The sequence below is a fragment of the Dryobates pubescens genome, chromosome Z (genome assembly GCF_014839835.1).
Source record: "Dryobates pubescens isolate bDryPub1 chromosome Z, bDryPub1.pri, whole genome shotgun sequence".
In the NCBI taxonomy this organism is placed as follows: domain Eukaryota; kingdom Metazoa; phylum Chordata; class Aves; order Piciformes; family Picidae; genus Dryobates; species Dryobates pubescens.
Genome location: NC_071657.1, coordinates 131,103,002 through 131,121,570, shown reverse-complemented (window position 1 = coordinate 131,121,570; position 18,569 = coordinate 131,103,002). Strand labels below are relative to the sequence as shown.

Genomic DNA, 18,569 nt, shown 5'->3' with positions numbered 1-18,569 from the left:
GTCTATACTGAATAAGAGAATCAAAAATTACATTTCAGTAAGGGACACACTAAGAAGAAAAATCATTGAAGAAGCCCTAAAATATTGATGAAAAGCATGATTATAAAAATAAAGAAATATTTCCTAACCATGTGAAACAATATAAAGCAAATGCATATCTTGGACAGTATTCATCCCCCAGAATCCCCCAGGTCTCCAGCTCTGGAGCCTTCAATATAGGAAGGACATGGACCTGATGGAGCAGGTCCAGAGGATGGCCACAAAAATGATCAGAGGATTGGAGCACCTCTGCTACAAGGACAGGCTGAGGAAGGTGGGGTCGTTCAGCCTGGCAAAGAGGAGGCTCTGGGGAGGCCTAATGGAAACCTTCCAGTACCTGAATGGGGCCTACAGGAAGGATGGAGAAAGACTGCCTACAAAGGCCTGCAGTGATAGGATAAGGGGCAATGGCTTCAAACTAAAGAAGAGCAGATTTAGACTGAATGTTAGGAACAGGTTCTTTACTATGAGGGTGGTGGAACATTGGAACAGGTTGGCCCACCTGATCTAGTTCAGGATGTCCCTGCTGACTGCTGAGGGGGTTGGACTAGATGACCCTCAGAGGTTCCTTCCAACCCAGACCATTCCATGATTCTATGAAATGCTACATGGTTATTAAAAAATAAAAAAAAGAAAGCCAGAAAATAAAATCACCAAGTCAGCAGAAAAGCCAATGGAATATATGAAAAAATAATTCTGACAGGTATGATTTGCAGGGATGCTTTGCAGCAGAATGGAAGCCCTAGCAGATTGCAGGCTCTTACCTCTAAAACTGAGCTGTTCTTCCCTTATTAAAAATCAGGTTATTTGCTTAGCACCTAGCACAGAAAATTAATTTTACAGTGTGCATTGCCAGCTTCATTGGTCTGAACTGCTGTCTCAGAAACAGCATGATTTTAATCCATCCAACACAATCAGAGCAAGCATAAAGCACCCTGTGTCCCCAAGTCAAGATTTATCCACAGACTGAATGCTTTTAAAGATCTTAGATCTTTAAAGATCTTAGATTAAAAAGTAACTGCCAAAATGATTAACTACAGAATGCCTTTGCTTTGGGCCTGGAAGCAGTATGGGAAAGGAACTATGTTTATATGTTAGTTTTTATAAGCTGTTTGTCACTTATTTGAAGTAATGATAAGGAGATCCAAGCTAGAGGAGGGGAGATTTAAATTAGACAATAGGAAGAAATTCTGCACCATAAGGGTGGTGAGACACTGCAAGAGCTTGCCCAGAGAGGTGGTGGAAGCCCCATCCCTGGAAGGTTTTAAGGCCAGGCTGGATGTGGCTCTGGGCAACCTGATCTAGTGGAAAGTGTGCTCATAAAGGGGGAGTTTGAACCAGACGATCCTTGAGGTCCTTTCTGACCCTGACAATTCTGTGATTCTGTGATCAAGGCTCAGGCTGTGCAAGGCTGACACGTAGAAAAGAGACAGGCTGCTTCTGCACTGCTCAGGAGAAAGAGAGTCCTGTTTCCAGCACAGATCCTCCCTCTCCCAGTACACATGGCCTCTGCAGACAGTGCTGTTACACAGCAACGGAAACAAAATGCTTTCTAGGGTTGGGGAGGAGAATGTTGTACACTCTAAGAGAAGCTCTTATAAGCTCTTTAGAGCTCTTGAAACCACAAATCTTGGAGTCAATTAATACAATCACTCTTGTTTTTTTTCTTTCCTTTGCTAAAGTTCATAAGATGAACTGGAGAAAATAGTTATCAGTCACAACAATGTCACTACTCCAAGTTTTTTAACTCAACAGTTAAATAAATTTTCAGTTCATAAACCACTCTCACAGATCAAATTTATTGAACTTAATGTGTTTAGGATTAATCACAGGTTCATTTAGTACTGAAGCCTTGAGCCATTAAAATTGATTTTGAACATGTGCAACACCAAGCACCCATGAATTTTGATAACAGCAAAGCTCTGATTGTTTGCTTATGTCTTAGTTTTAGAGCTGAGAGAAACTCTTTTACCCATCCCCAAAGGAGTTAAAGAAAAATGCTCCACACAGGATTGGAAAGAATTGGAAACATGAATGGAAGTACTATTCACAATTATATATAACTGTACAAAAACATACAAATACATAAATCCATATTCAGCCTTTTCCCAGTTGTCCATTCTGGGCTTACCAGATCCTCACTATCCATCCATCATCCAAAACCTGTCCCCCCAGCCCCTGCCCCTTAATGCTCCAGGCCTAAATGATGCAGTAAAAATTAGCCAGGCTGCTCGAGGCCAAAAGCCTCAGCTGCCCTGAAATACCAAACAAGACACAGCAGTCTGAGCTGGGAGCAGGAGAGAGGGAAAAGGGGGAGAACAGCCTGTGCTGTCCGTTTATATAGGGAGATGCGGGCTGATGGGATGACATAACAAAAGATTACACTTTTCGGTGTCCACCTCTGGTACTCCTGGAAGATTTCTCTATGATTAAGACAGGCCAGCTCTTAAACCCATAACAACTTACTACTGTGCAGCTTGGGACAACTCACTTCATGCCTCTGAACTTGTGCTTCTAGCAGCCTTCCAGTAATTATGTCTCATTAAGTTTGTTTTGCAGCAAGGCTTATACCATGTGTGCATCCAGTGACTAGCTCATTAGGTTCCTGACTTCACTGGGCCTCTCTAGACATTACTATAAATAGCAATATTTAATTCTTCAAACAATTATTTTATAAAGATCAGTTATGTATATTGATTACCTCCTCTTTCTGATTTCCTTTATTCTTACTGGATAATTATTTTTCCTTCAGGATCTAAAGCCCAATACCTATTGCTGACAGTAACTATGGGACAAGAAATGAACAGTAATGTCTTAAAAACAAAGCAAAACAAAACCCCAAACAACTAAAATCCCATATTAAACTGTCAGCCATCAACAATGCCAAGAACCAAAAACTGTACATGCTCTGTAATATGGCCACATGTATTATATGAGTGGCAGGGAAAACATATTGATCAGTACCAGGTTGCTGTGATTAAAGGACATAACTACAATTTCTAGAGAACTATATTTAGCAGTTGCTTTACTGCTGGGTAAAGAGGTTTCCAATTTGCATTAAGAAAAGAGATACAACTAATAGGTTTGTATGACCTTCTTTTATAAAGTGTTAATAGTAAGATGATACAACATGGAGATACAACACAGACTTGACTTCCTTGGCAAATTTCAAGGGTATGTGAGGAGCATTCATTTACTGCTCAATAAGTCAAATGCAGGTTATTAGCAGCTTCTGATTTAACTCTTATTCCAGAGCTGCTCCATCACAGAATTATAAGCAGGACTATTGATCCCAACAGATTAAGTCCACAGCCCACTTTTTTAGCACCTTGTTTTTAAATGTCAAGCTTATCTCACAAAGCTGCAGAAACATAGCTGCTAGCATTGCCTGATGCTCCATAATTCAGTCTATTCCTAGCACTAATTATCCCAAGCAGCTGTTATCCTGCATTTGATCTTCAGTATCCAGGAAAACTTTTCTTCAAAGACTTAACTGAACCAAAGAATGCTTAGCATAGGCCATACTTGGAGATGAAAGTGCATCTGTGTTACTTAGAGGCCATGTACCCTCTTGGGTATTTTCAGTGAACTCCCATTAACCCTCCCACAAGTTCACAAAGGTTACTCAAAAGAAGAAGAAGGAAAAAAAGTGATTTCATGAGGAAAAGAACAGTGCAATTACTTGTACTTAAGTGCAATTGCCAGAAGAATGCAAGAGGAGGTAGTGCTAAGCCGGGCAACTGTGAAAGAATATGCATACAATCTAATTGCACAACCTTTTCTCTCAGGGTGTTTCCACATCCAAGAGCTTGTCAGAGGAAGATTAAAGATTGTAATGACATGGTATTATAGTCATGCAGCTAAGACAGCCATCCCTGCTGTCAGCTTTTACACACAAATAAACCCTGACATCTTCATTGCCCAACATTTGCCATAGGTGCCATGGCTTTTCACTACTGGCAGGAATCTAACAGGATCTGCCACGCTTCAGAAGTGTCTAAAGGATTTGTGAAATACAAATGCACTCAGGTGCACTTCTCAGACATCATTCCTCCTCATGTGGTGTTTGGCAGCACTGGCTGTACAGTCACCTTTCTCACCAATTCCCAGTGAAAGGAATGAACTGTAGGTTATACCTTGATATTGACAATGCTTCACAGCAAAGCACATGACGGTTTTCAACCCAGACCTGCATGCTGAGCCATCTGCTCAGCCAGGCCATGCATCCCACTCATGCAGGCACAGTGGGCTGGAGTGGGTTGAGCCGAGTTTCACATTCTTCCTGAATCTATGTGGAAATCAGCCCCTCACCTCATTTATCAACAATACTCACAGAATTATTGAGGCTGGAATAGACCTCTGAGATTATCAAATCCAGCCTCTGACCTAACACCATCACACTGGCCAGACCATGTCACTAGGTGCCACATCCAATATTTCTTTAAGCACCTCCAGGGATGGCAACTCCACCACTTCCCTGGGCAGGCCATTCCAGTCTCTAATTCCCCTTTCTGTGAGGAAGTGCTTCCTAACATCCAACCTAAACCCCCCCTGGCACAGCTTCAGGCCATGCCCTCTCATCTTAGAATACATAGAATACATAGAATAAACCATAGAATAATACATAGAATAAATCTTGTCACAAGTAATAACAGGGGGACTAAATAAAAGCCTTACTTTCCCAGTTTTTCAGGGAACTATTAGGCTAGCCAAACTTTACTTCTGATTAGGTATCCATCTGAATAATAACTGCAAATGAGCAGAAGAAACAGTGTTATTTCTGATACCATGACTGACTGACAAGGACTGGAGACAGAGAACACACTGTTCTAACAGCAGCATCCTTCCTTTGAGTGATCACATGCCCCCTCAGTTTGAACTGATCAAATCCCACCTTCCAAAGTTACTGCAATACTAGACAAATAAGATATCACTGTGTTAAGGAACCACTTTATCCAGGCAATTTAGTATGTAACGGCACAGCAGGCGTGAAAAGTGTAATTCTGTGCACTCAAAACTCTACATGCATCACAAAACTAATCCTGTGAGGTCAGCTACCACTTAGCAACAGCAAGGGGATTACAGTTCCACAGAAGAATAGGGGGCAAAAAGCCAAACAGTCAACCTCGAAGTTGTACACGTACCAAAAATAGCTCAACCACTTCACTGTTGTCACAGCTGCTAGCACAGCAACGAAGGGTATTGACAACATCCTCTACAAAATGTTTCAGGGCAAGAATTTGGTACTGATTCTGCAATCTATACATTCCTATACTGAACAATCTGCATTTTCTCTTGCAAACTGAGCGTAGATTCAGCAGCCAGATTGCTCACAGAAGGTTCTACTGAATTTACAGTTCAGATCCAAGATAAGCAATTAAGTGTTCATTCTGCAATACTGATTTCTTTATATTTTAATCACATTCAGATGTTACTATCCCATCAAATGTCTACATTTTAAAAATATTGTAGAACTAGTTATCTGGGAGGCAGGCAGAGAAAGAAAACTGTTGTAGTTTATCAGTGGCTGATGCTCTCACCACCTCACGTAACTATTACAGGGTGTCCATTTCACCTTAGCAGCTAAAGCCAACTACAAGAACATGCCTTCACCACACATTTTAGACAGGTCAATTTAGCTCCACTTCACCCTCACCCCAGATGTCTGTCATTTCCCAGAACAAGTATTCAAAGAGAGGGAGAATAAAGGATGCAGGGTTATGGCTTTAAATATCACAAAGTTCATATTTTATACAGAAATGGGGCTCAGCAGCCACTTGCTTCTGTGTGAGGCACATTCAGGGTTAAGTGTGAGGCTTGAGAGGCAAAACAGAACAGGCAGCTGAAGGCACTCTCCTCTCAGAGCCAAGGGCCTGGGGTCTACTGTTCATTTTGCTCAGCTTCCACCTAATCCTGAACCCTTGGCATCACCCTTTCCTAGGAAAACCCCACACCTCCAGACACAGCAACTCACTGAACTGGAAAATGAGCAGCAGAAAGCTAAGGAGTAGCACCTTCCTCAAGGAGGTAGCAGGTCCCCAGGAATTTACCTGCAGCAGTGACCCCAGTTTTGACTGCAGCCCACGTCCTGTTGAAGGTTGCACAAGAATGCTTTAAAAAGTGCCAGTCAGGTAGGTTCATATACCCCCTGCTGACTGGAACTCTAAGTATATGGGATCCTGAACACACACTCAGGGTTTTTAGCTAAAGCAATCCCACCTCTGGGTACTGCCACTGCTTGAACAGCTACCATGACATTTAGCTTTGCTAAATCCTGAAGAATTTAGCTGAAGGAGCCCATGATAAAAGCCATTTTCAAGAACTGCACAAGTTTTAGCCAGTCACAGAATATGAGAGCGAAGGGCCTGGAGAATAAATCTTAGGAGGAGTGACTGAAGGAGCTGAGGCTGTTTAGTTTGGAAAAGAGAAGGCTTGAGGAGAGACCTCATTGCTGTCTACAACTACCTGAAAGGATGTTGTGGAGAGGCTGGGGCTGGTCTCTTCTCACAGGTAATTAGTGATAGAACAAGAGGGAATGGCTTTAAGCTGCGACTGGGTAGGTTTAGACCAGACATTAGGAAAAAAATTTTCAGGGAAAGAGTGGTCAGGCATTGGAATATACTGCCTAGGAAGGTGATTGAATCACCAAGCTTGGATGTGTTTAAAAGTGGTTTGGATGTGGTGCTTGGAACTATGTTTTAGGGGTGAACCTTGTAGAGCAGGCTGGACGTGGTGATCCTGAAGGTCTTTTCCAACATGAATGATTCTGTGACTTGTTTGGAGTGGGACAGGGAGACATTTTTGATGGAGGTAAGCCAATTCAGCTGTGAAAGTTAAGGACAAAGCAGCATACATAGTATGAGGTGTGTGACATGGAAAAGGATTCATACAATCCCTAAAGATGCAGAAGGAAAATGTATGGCATAGGAATTGCAATCCCAATGCTGAGCAACCAGGGAGTGAGCAGCAGAGATGACTGGCTGCATGTTCCCAGGAAGATCTCAGTAAAAAAGTTGGTTGGAACCAGTTTACTGGAAAGCTCTGCCATAAAATTCCAGTTTGTGGAGAGAAAAATCCTTCAGAGTAGAATGCTGTTATTTGATAAAAGCATATTTCCAAATGCTAAATGTGACTCTTTTTACTCTTTTTTTCTTTTTAACATCTTACTTGAAAATGGTTACATAAGATGAAATGAAAAAGGGTGAGGTGTCAAAATCTGAACAAAGCATTTTAGTTCAGAATGCAAGCTTTCAGAATTTTGCTTCATAAGCAACTGACTTTTGTGAGTGGGTGCATTATTTCATGCTGGAACAAGACATTTTAGCTGCTGTATTCTTAAAGCAGAACTTTCCTCAAAAAGAGGACTGCAGCTTCTGTACTCTTCTGAGTTCTTGCCATGTTTTGAATCTGGTATTACGTAGTGGCACAGAGCACAAGAACTTTTCAGTCAAGATATAACCAAATCAGACACTCAATACAGCTTCTTTATTTCTTTCTAGGGAAAAGACCAAGGTACAATTGGGCCAAACAATAATAATAATCATCACTGTCCCCCACAGCAAACTCTTGGCCAAGCTGTCAGCTCGTGGCCTGGACAGCAGCACGCTGTGCTGGGTTAGGAGCTGGCTGGAGGGCCAAGCCCAGAGAGTGGTGGTGAATGGTGCCACATCCAGCTGGCAGCCAGGCACTAGTGGTGTCCCCCAGGGATCAGTGTTGGGCCCCATCCTGTTCAATATATTTATTGATAATCTGGATGAGGGGATTGAGTCCACCATTAGTAAATTTGCAGATGACACCAAGTTGGGAGGAGGTGTTGATCAGTTAGAAGGTAGGAGAGCTCTCCAGAGGGACCTTGACAGACTGGACAGATGGGCAGAGTCCAACACGAGGGCATTCAACAAGTCCAAGTGCCAGATGCTGCACTTTGGCCACAACAACCCCATGCAGTGGTACAGGCTGGGGCCAGAGTAGGTGAAGAGCAGAAAGGGACCTGGGGGTACTGGTTGACAGCTGGCTGAACATGAGCCAGCAGTGTGCCCAGGCAGCCAAGAAGGCCAATGGCATCCTGGCCTGCATCAAGAATAGTGTGGCCATCAGGAGCAGGGAAGTCATTCTGCCCCTGTACTCAGCACTGGTTAGGTCTCACCCTGAGTACTGTGTCAGTTCTGGGCCCCTCAATATAAGTAGGACATTGAGACTCTTGAACATGTCCAGAGAAGGGCAACGAGGCTGGGGAGAGGCCTCAAACACAAGCCCTGTGAGGAGAGGCTGAGGGAGCTGCGTTGCTTAGCCTGGAGAAGAGGAGGCTCAGGGGAGACCTTATTGCTGTCTACAACTACGTGAAGGGTGGTTGTAGACAGGCAGGGGTTAGTCTCTTCTCCCAGGCAACCAGCACCAGAACAAGAGGACACAGTTTCAAGCTGCACCAGGGGAAGTTTAGGCTCAAGGTGAGGAGAAAGTTCTTCACAGAGAGAGTCATTAGCCTTTGGAATGTGCTGCTCAGGGAGGTGGTGGAGTCACCATCCCTGAAGGTGTTCAAGAGGGGATTGGACATGGCACTTGAAGCCATGGTTTAGCTAGTCATGAGGTGTTGGGTGATAGGTTGGACTGGTTGATCTCTGAGGGCTTTTCCAATCTTATTGATTCTATGATTCTATCATCATCATCATCACTGTCATCATCATCTCCTTTTTGCACCAGACAAAGAAATTTTACTTTGTCTCCAGTCAAGAAACTGAAATTAGCCCCAAAATGGCCTCTGAAGGATACCAAATCTGCACAATCACACAATTAGCCAAGTTTGTAAGGAAAGTGATCGGGCAGTGTTCCAGTTTAGAATTATTGCACAGCTTTGTTTTTAGAGTGGAGCATCTCAGCAAGAGAAGGCGGCAGTCAGTTGAAGTATTCTGAATTAGCCAAGGGCTTCTAAGGATTCACACATCACTCAGCTTTCTGAGGCCAGCACAGATCATCCTGAAGATGAGACAGTGAAGTGGAGTGGACTCTCCCTGTAGGCCTTACCAATGATACCGCTCATGAAGTGATCAAATATGTCAAAATCCATTACCTATACAACATCCATGCTCTGTGTGCACATCCCAGCAGCAGCACTCTGGGGATTTAGTTGATAGTTCTCTAGAAGAATATCCCATGAGAGGCAGTAGAGCAGCACAATGTTGTACCAGAATTCTACTGACTTGCTGCTCTATCAAACTGCTTCCATTCACACTGCTTCTCCAAGACTAGGCATCCTGGCTGCACTGCTCAAAGACCAGTTCAAAGATCCTATCTTCATCAAAAGAAAGTAACCATGAAATTCAATACCTAGAAACTCCCCAGGATTATATCATTATTAGTGACTAGTTGTCAGCCTTCAATACAGAGATGGAAGTTTTCATGCTGATAAGATTCCAAACCACATACAATACTATGACAGTAAACTCTCAATGGCATTTAAAAGCAAAAAGTGTTTCCCTTGCAAAGTGACAACATCTTGTTCAACGTTCCATACTGCTGGTATGAGCTTGATAACACTCACTTTTATCTTCTTTCCCTAGAGTCACTAACAGATATGAGTACACCCAATCTCATTTACATTAGCAAATCCTAAATGTCACACATGCCTGCTCACTGAAAATGGGGGCTGGTGTACAGCAATGTATGATGCTGTTGGCAGACCACCATCTCCAGGAAGGAAAGTAATCCTTCTCAGTCCAGGCTCCCACTGCAATGGAATAAGCTTTCAGATTTCCCAAAATCTTGGGTGGCTGAAGTTGAATGAAATAGCATTTAGTTTTAGATTCACCACTACAGCTGACTCTTTTGAAGGATTCTTCAGTAATATTTTTAAGTGTCACACATTTACTAATAATGCTTGGTAACAATGAAGAAGTTGACACCCAGTTAAGATTGGTAACAATGAAGAAGTTGACACCCAGGTAAGATTGCACTTCATCTACAGTCATCTTCACCCGTGCACTCAAGGGACTGGCAGCTGAACTTTATCCAGGTGAAAAGACTCACTGCCCAGTGAGCCAATGAAACTTATAGACCAAGCACACAGCTATCATCCCCACTGAGCCAAGCTCCATCATCCCCAGTTAGAGTTCTTTCATTTTCTAACTGTCCCATTAATTCACTCCTTACAAACCAGCACAGGACATAGAATGGATTACAAAATCCTCGCTAAATAATCCTCAGTCCACCTCCACATCTTGAGTCACAAGGAACACAGAAAGCCTTCACTCTATGCAGCATAAATGCTTGATGAAAATAGCAATGATTTTAAAAAATCAGTATTTTATTTATTTACACATGTGTTGCTACAATGACTGTGAAGAAAATCCAACCTACCTTTGGCAACAGCTTAAATAAATAACTTGAGATGACCATGACATTTTCAAGTTCATTTCTCTTTCCCCATCAATAGGTAGAAGATCAAAGATGAGGTAGAAATAAATTACAAACAATTCATTAGGAAGTAGCCACAAGCAACATTTATTAAGCATGGATTTCCAGAAGTCACACCAGCATTTTAAAGGATCAAACTGATTAGCACCCATGCAGCCAGTTGAGTCATTCGAGAATGATTTACAATCACAGAATGTTAAGAGGTTGGAAGGGACTTCCAGAGATCAAGTCCAATGCCCCTGCCAAAGCAGGATCACAGAGGGTAGTCTACACAGGAATGCATCCAGGAGGGTTTTGAAAGTCTCCAGAGAAGGAGACTCACATGAAATCAGACTCCATAAGAAGCAAAGCTGCTATTTTTACTGCATCAAAGGAGGAGTGTACTTTTGATGGATCCATTAAATAGTTCCTGCTATACACTTTCATCCTGTCAACTAACATTTGAGAATGTCTGCTTTGGGTTTGTAATGAATATTGAGGGGAAAGGAGGGATGGAGAAAATAGGCAAATAGATAATTAGCGCATGCAGGAAAAAGATGAGGAAGAATATATGAAAGGGACCATGGAACAATGTGAAGAAAGGTCACAAATGGGGAGCAGCCTGACTGAGAGTTGGTGGTAGACACTGGAGGGTAGAAAAGATGTAGGGAGGGGGAAAATGGAACAGTACAAGATTCAAGGGCTGGGATAAAGTGAGAAAAGCTAATAAAGAGATAGAAAAGGGGAAAGGAAGATGGGGGGAAATGTAGAAGATGGCACAGAATACACAGATGTGGCAGGACTGAAACTAAAGAGCAACTCTGGAGGGAGAAAGGGGAGAAAACCAGAAGTTTAATCTAGTTCTGTGGGTACTTTATTTATGTACCTAAGCTGCACTTATACAGAGACACCTGATGATGGGGATCTTGCCCAGAACACTCTTAACCAACCCAGATAAATACAACAGCAGGCAAGGCTTTCCCAGCTTACTCGAGTGAGTTCCATATCCTGTGAGAAAAGTTGATGCTATAAAGACAGTAACAAGGTCTCAGAAACTAAGGAGACATCATAGGATGGTCTTCTACCAGAAGCTCTGTTCATCCCTGGGAATGCACAGGGTACCATTCTGTGCCAAGATGATGCCAGTTTCTACTGACTTTCTTTCTATCTAGTTAAGATGCACTCAGAGATCACAAGCATTGCCAGTTAAGTATAGACATGAACCTCAGAATTCCTGTAGTTGGGACTCCAAAACAACCAGTTTACTCAGTCAGGGGTTTCCAAATAACTCTCACAATCATGTGGGAATTAATTATCTCAGCTGTAATTAAGAAGCTTTTGTCAATATTTTTCAACTACTCCATGTACAGAACCCATTACTACCTTTGTGAGCAACATTTATTTAACAGCCTGACTAAATCTTTTCATTCAATTATTGCTTGACCCAGTATTTGTAAAGCAACTCTCCATGTTTAAGGAAAGGATAAGAAAGCCACCTCTACCTCTGCAAGAAATAAAATATTCTGTCTCCCTCTACTGGCTGTGCTTAAACCAAACCAGGAAAACAGAAACTAGAAAGGTAATGTGTTTGCTGTTATCTTAGAGAATCAATGATGAAATAACAGAAGAATAATGCTTATCTTTAATTGTAGTCTCTAAAAAAGGTTTACAACAGAATACCAAGTCTTTATGAACGCAGCATGAGACCCATTTCAGATGGGCAGAGTCCAAGGGCATAAGATTTAACACATCTAAGTGCTGGGTTCTACACACTGGCCACAACAACCCCACGCAGGGCTACAGGCTGGCGTCAGAGTGGCTGGAGAGCAGCCAGGCAGAAAGGGACCTGGGAGTACTGGTTGATAGTAGGCTAAACATGAGCCAGCATTGTGCCCAGGTGGCCAAGAAGGCAAATGATGTCCTGGCCTGCATCAGGAACAGTGTAGCCAGCAGGAGCAAGGAGGTCATTCTGCCCCTGTACTCAGCACTGGTTAGGCCACACCTTGAGTGCTGTATCCAGTTCTGGGCCCCTCAGTTTAGGAAAGATGTTGACTTGCTGGAATGTGTTCAGAGAAGGGCAACAAAGCTGGGGAGGGGTCTGGAGTACAAGCCCTATGAGGAGAGGCTGAGGGAGCTGGGGGTGCTTAGCCTGGAGAAAAGGAGGCTCAGGGGAGACCTTATTGCTCTCTACAACTACCTGGTTGCAGCCAGGTGGGGGTTGGTCTCTTCTCCCAGGCACCCAGCACCAGAACAAGAGGACACAGTCTCAAGCTGTGCCAGGGGAGGGTTAGGCTGGATGTTGGGAAAAAGTTCTTCCCAGAAAGAGAGATTTGTCATTGGAATGTGCTGCCCAGGGAAGTGGTGGAGTCACCATCACTGGAGGTGTTTAGGAAGAGACTGGATGGGGCAGTTGGTGCCATGGTTAAGTTGATTAGATAGAGTTGGATGATAGGTTGGACTCAGTGGTCTCTTCCAACCTGGTTAACTCTATTCTATTCTATTCTATGCTATTCTATTTAAAGTTATTACAGGTACATAGTACCATAGCTATACAGTACCACATTAATGACCTCTTTGGTGAGATTTTTAAAAATAAGTAAATATCCCTCCATTACAAGCACACAAGAGAATATTAATGAATTTTCTGTTTATATAACCTCATCTTGTTTGATATCGTATCAGAATTAAGCATTTCTGCTTGCTTCCAGCCAGACCAAGTTAAAATGAGCTAAATAATAAACAAAATAATAATAAATTAAATAATAATAACAGAAGAATAGAATAGAATAGAATAGAATAGAATAGAATAGAATAGAATAGAATAGAACAGAACAGAACAATAAATGGTTTGTGTTTCTTTTAAACTAAAATGACAAGCAGTCAAAATTTGTGATTCATGAACTTCTGGTTTGCAACTTGATCAGTCAAAATATATTTAGTAATATAAGCAAGCTGGCACTACAGAAAATACAGGAAGAGACAAAAGAATGAGATGTCTTTTACACATTATTTTGATGATAACTGCAAAACCTTTATATTTTACTGAATCCTGCTTCTCTCAAATGATATAATTAAGCTCATTAAAGCACCCTGCTTTCTAAAATGGATTTGAAACAGTTTTACCCCAAATAAGTCAATAATCAGAGGAGTAAGATAAGAGTGTGCCTAGAAGCCATGTTTGCCATCAGGCCAGCAATGTGATTTCTCTCTTACTGCTTACACAGGATAATTTATTCAAATTTGAGTTAAAAAGTATAACTAAAATTAAACTGATCGTTTATATGTCTTACAAAGTACAGCACAGTCTACTCTTTCTAGTGTGCATCCAGCTGTACAATTTATCTTCCCCCAGCAGGTCCATAGCCTTCTGACCAAAATACATTTAGAATTATTAGGGTAGGACAGGACCTCAAGGATCATCTAGTTCCAACCTCCTCCCGCCATGGGCAGAGACACTGAGCAGAACTTATTGTGGCCTTCCAGTATCTTAAGGGGACCTACAAGAAAGCTGGTGAGGGACTTTTTAGGATGCTGGGTAGTGATAGGACTAGGGGGAATGGAGCAAAACTAGGAGTGGGTAGATTCAGATTGGATGTTAGGAAGAAGTTCTCCACCATGAAAGTGGTGAGACACTGGAACAGGTTGCCGAGGGAGGTGGTGGAAGCCTCATCCCTGGAAGGTTTCAAGACCTGGCTGGCTGGGGCTCTGAGCAACCTGCTCTAGTGTGAGGTGTCCCTGCCCATGGCAGGCGGGGTGGAACTAGATGATCCTTGAGGTCCCTTTCAACCCTGACAATTCTATGATTCTATGATCCCTTTCAGGAGATTGGTTTTTACCTAACAAACAATGTAAGGATGCTCAGCTCTTCAGAATTCATGGTCAAATCTTATAGATACTTAAACACGTGCAAAATACAAGTACTCTCATTTAAGAGGAGTATAAGTTTAAGTTTTAATGGCACTGAGGACTCAATTATCAAGCTGATGATAAGAAAGGAAAAGAGTAGGTGAGAAGAAGAAGTAAGCCTAGGGAGTGCATGACAGCCAAGAACTTTCATGCTAGGCTTAAGTAAAACAAAGGAACACTTATAAATGTTTTAAAAAATAAGTTTTATGGTAATAGAAAACCCCTTAACTAAACTACATTAGCACATGCCACTACAGTAAGATTCTCTTAATACATTTTTCACATGCACTTCAAAGCTCCTAGAGGAATTCTTGTGAAAAGACCATGCTTTATTTACTGTACCTGTACATTTCTGTACCTGTCACGCTGCATGTTAATGAAAAAATAAGACAGGGAACAGTAGGTTATTTTCACATGTCCTTTCTAAAGGTATTCAGTTTTTACATAAGACATTACACATTTTCATTTTAGCAGAAGTAACAAAAGCACTTCAACCTATCTTCTGATGACAACATTGCCAAGTTTCATTGTGCTGGAAGAAAAGACTAAAGAAGAACATTTCTTCTTTCTCCCATGCACCCTCTCTGAAAGCTCAAAATCACAGGTGCTGATAAAGAGGTTTGAGGGAAGTAGGTTTGTTTTCACTACTACCCCTCATCTTGAATCAACTTGAGAGAGTTATGCACTACAAACACTGTCTGGAAAGACGATTGCTTATGCTGTCTGTAGTTTCCAGTTAGAAGAATTTACTCTTCTAGCATCTCCCTTATGACCATACAAAAGCAGACAGCATGCACACCATAGTAATTCAACTTGAGCTTTCCGTGAATTAAAGCTAAAAAAACCTGGCAGACAACCTACAATATGAGTGCCACACCAATACACAAAGCTGAGGCTACAGCAGCATACCTAGTTGAGCTAATTGAGCTTTGCCTGTTCCCAGCTGCCAACATCATCCCTGGAAGCCAGCCACATCTAAGGAATAGCATAGCCTGGCCTTTTTAAATCAAGTGCAAGGGCTTAGCTGAAAGAGTGCTCACACTAATGAAATACACTACATATACTGGGACACACAGACACAGAAAGCACTTACTTCGTTTCTGGGAAACTGCCTGCAAACAAGCTGTGACAATATCACAGTTCTTCTGGACTTTATGCAGAAGCCTGTCCTTCTGCTTCAGGAGACGAAGCAACTTTGCTGATTGAACAGAAATTCTGTAAGTCAGCTCTCGTTTTAGAGTTGTTAATTCATCGACATCTGCCAAAACAAGCAGAGAAAATAACTTCAGTGAGTGCAGGTTGGAGCATTCACCAACAGCCTATTGTAGCTGACACGCAAAGAGGCTTCCCCCATGGGCATTTACATATGCAAACTTTGTATAAATTACAAGTTCTATTGACTGGGGTAACTCCCACTTATAAATATTTAAAGGAGCTGAGCCTAATTATTTATTTTAAACTAAAGTACTTCAACTTATTGCACAATGCATGAATCTTAATAATTATACTGTTATAGATTGGAAAATTAGTAGCAGATGTAGCCAGAATATAGCTACAGTAGTGCAGCCACCGGGTAAATTTTAATACAACCAAGGGGTGAATTTTAAATACAGTACTTTCCAGAGGCTGCCTGTGGAAAATGTTTACAGGGAATAAGCAAATGGTAACAGACAAAGGCAAGGAACACATTCAGGAAGCTGCCTGCAAAGCTAGAAATGCAGCTCCAGGATGAGTGGGAAACGCTTTTCATTCAGATGCACTAGGTGGCTTCAGCCACAGCCTCTCTATTTCCACTGCTCAGTCACGGTGCCATCAGGTCCCCTTAGTTCACTGAAACCTCTCAGCTTACTTCCAATACTCCTACTGTTCCCTACGCGGTGAGCTTCAGGTCCAGGACAAAAGGGAGTCGTTGGGAAAATAGAAGTTAATTAATTTTTCTGAGTCCTCTAACCCATTCTAGAGGCACAGTGCAGCGGTAAAAGCTCGGGTCTTGCCTGTCACATGGTGACCTCTTCAGCTCTTCCTTCTAATAGCCTGGTACAGCTTGCCACTAAACATCTAAACAGCTGTCTGTTCCCTGCAGCTAAGAAGTTTTCAAATCCTATTACTTTCAATCCCACCATGACTCCCGCTGATGCTGGAAGAAAAAAAATCAATCAAAAAATCCATCCTTTGGTAACCTGATCCAATGAGAAAAATATGTTTGTATCCAGGAAAAGCTTCTATTAGTAGTATGGTAAACAGTTCAGCTCCCACAGCAACATTTGTTCAGTAATTCTGTAACACTTCAAGAAAATTACAAGTTAGGCTCAAAAGACAGTTAGTCATGGGGTAGTGAAAAGCAAGGTATGATTGCAAGGGAAGGGAGTCACTGCTGAAACAGTGCTATCTTTCATAGATACTACCCTGTTTCAGCACCTGCTGCTCAGGTAGAACTCATGATCACTTGTGCCAGGCAGGGTGATCTAAAACTACACCTATAGGTTTATTTCTTCTTCTTAATTTTTTTTTTCTTTTCAAATTAAGTTGTATTCCTCCTGACTTGTACAGTCACCACAAAAGTAGTGAGCTGAGGTTTATTCTTTCTCACCCATGCCAATTACCTGCCCTGTAAAAAATAATACACTTTGCAGCAAAATTAGAGAGTTTAAACTCTATAAAATATATTCCCAAACAAGGAAAGTTCTTGTTGAGTCCTGTACTGCCACATGGAAGCACTTGAGCTACATCTGATAATATCAGGTGCTTTATCATCTCATTAAAAAGCTAAACACAGAAGCAGAAAGCTGTTCGCACGGGTCTGAAAACAGACACATTTATTCACCTACTACTTTCTTCCCTGCCAAAAATATGAATGATATACTATCAGGAGACAAGAGGCCTTTATAGAGCTCTCCTCATCAGGTCAGCCTGGAGTTGCAAATCTCATACCTTCACAAACATGTAGTGTCATGGTTGCTTAGCTTTCATATGAATTCTTCAATAACTCCATTTAGATCTTGGGAAGTTGACTACTGCATTTACTTTTATTATTATACCTTTTTTATTTTTCCTGGAAGACATAATTACCTGTAAATAACAATTGTCAGGTTTAGTTTAAGTCCACTACAACTAAAAAGACCTAAAAAATCTACTGTTTCTTATGACTTAGTATTTGTAGGATCTCTTCTAGTTTAAAGAAAATGGGACAAGGAAAAAGGAAAATCCATCACTGAATCATTACTCTAAGTGAAGAAAAGCACTAAAGTTACAGAAGCACAAAAGCTTGTCCAATCTGTCACAGAAAGTCTAGTAGCAGGTGACCCCATTTTTGCTCCAGGGCACCCAAGACAAAGGAGGGAAGGAGCAGCGCACGCCATCCTGGTTTGACGGAGTATCAGCCAACTGAACGGGAAGCTTCTGGGACAGGTGGCCATGCATAAAGGCTGTTACAGCAAATGAAGGAGGTCATGAACACACATACACACGCGTGCGTGCAGGTGTCCGTAGGCACGGAGGCAGGAGAGAGCGGATCATAACCTTTAAGCAAGACTCCCTTGCAGGCACAGAGGAAGAAAGCGAGGCGACAGGGACAGCTCCCAGCCCAGGCGGAGCGGTGGCAGCGGGAAGGCGCAGCCACGCCGACTGCGGCTCGGGGCGGCTGACAGGGCTGGGCAGGGCAGGCTGTACCTTTCAGCCGCAGGTACTTGACCTGGCTCGGCCGCTGCGGCAGCTCCCGAAGGTCGCGGGAGCGAGTGCTGCCCGAGGGGGCAGCAACCTCAGCAGCGCTGTAGAGCTCGGTGAGCAGCCCGCTCACCAGCGACGAGGTGCGGCTGGACCGGCCGCTGGCAGGAGCCTCCTCGTCATCATCCTCCTCTTCCTCTTCTGCCAGGCTATCGGCGCTACTGCCCGCCCTGCCGCCCAACCTGGGATCCCCCTCTTCCATCTTCCGCAGCTACTCAGCAGCGTCGAGTTCCGGGTTCGGTCCGTTCCACGGCGACACGTAGGGGAGGTGGCCAGGGGAAGGGGAAGACAGAGTCCAGGCCGACGGGACTCTCACTCAAAGGCTGCAGTGCCGAAGCCGGCGCGACGTCCTCCCGCGCACTGCACGGCTTGGTAGAGGCCAGCGGCGGGCGGGGAGGGGGCGTTGCACCTGCGGAGGGGCGGAGAAGGCGCCCTGGGTAACTCACGGAGCCGGTTCCCGTCGCGGTGTGGCTGCCACATAGGTCATTCCCGTCGTGCCGGGCGACCCTATG

General features: G+C 42.9%; 1 protein-coding gene across 3 annotated transcripts in view; it reads right to left on the bottom strand.

Moving 5' to 3' along the window:
• TBC1D30 (TBC1 domain family member 30) overlaps positions 1-18,259 on the bottom strand; it is a 66,873-nt gene extending 48,614 nt beyond the window's left edge. The window contains exons 1-2 of one of the 3 annotated variants that reach the window (XM_054179044.1): positions 18,004-18,259; positions 15,428-15,592 (exon numbers count right to left, since the gene is read on the bottom strand). In XM_054179044.1, the coding sequence (XP_054035019.1) occupies positions 15,428-15,592; positions 18,004-18,259 (421 nt within the window). Of the gene's footprint in view, positions 1-14,676; positions 14,701-15,427; positions 15,593-18,003 lie in introns of those variants that run through there. The other 2 variants (XM_054179043.1, XM_054179042.1) reach the window with 2 other exon arrangements.
• Positions 18,260-18,569: the final 310 nt, after the last annotated feature.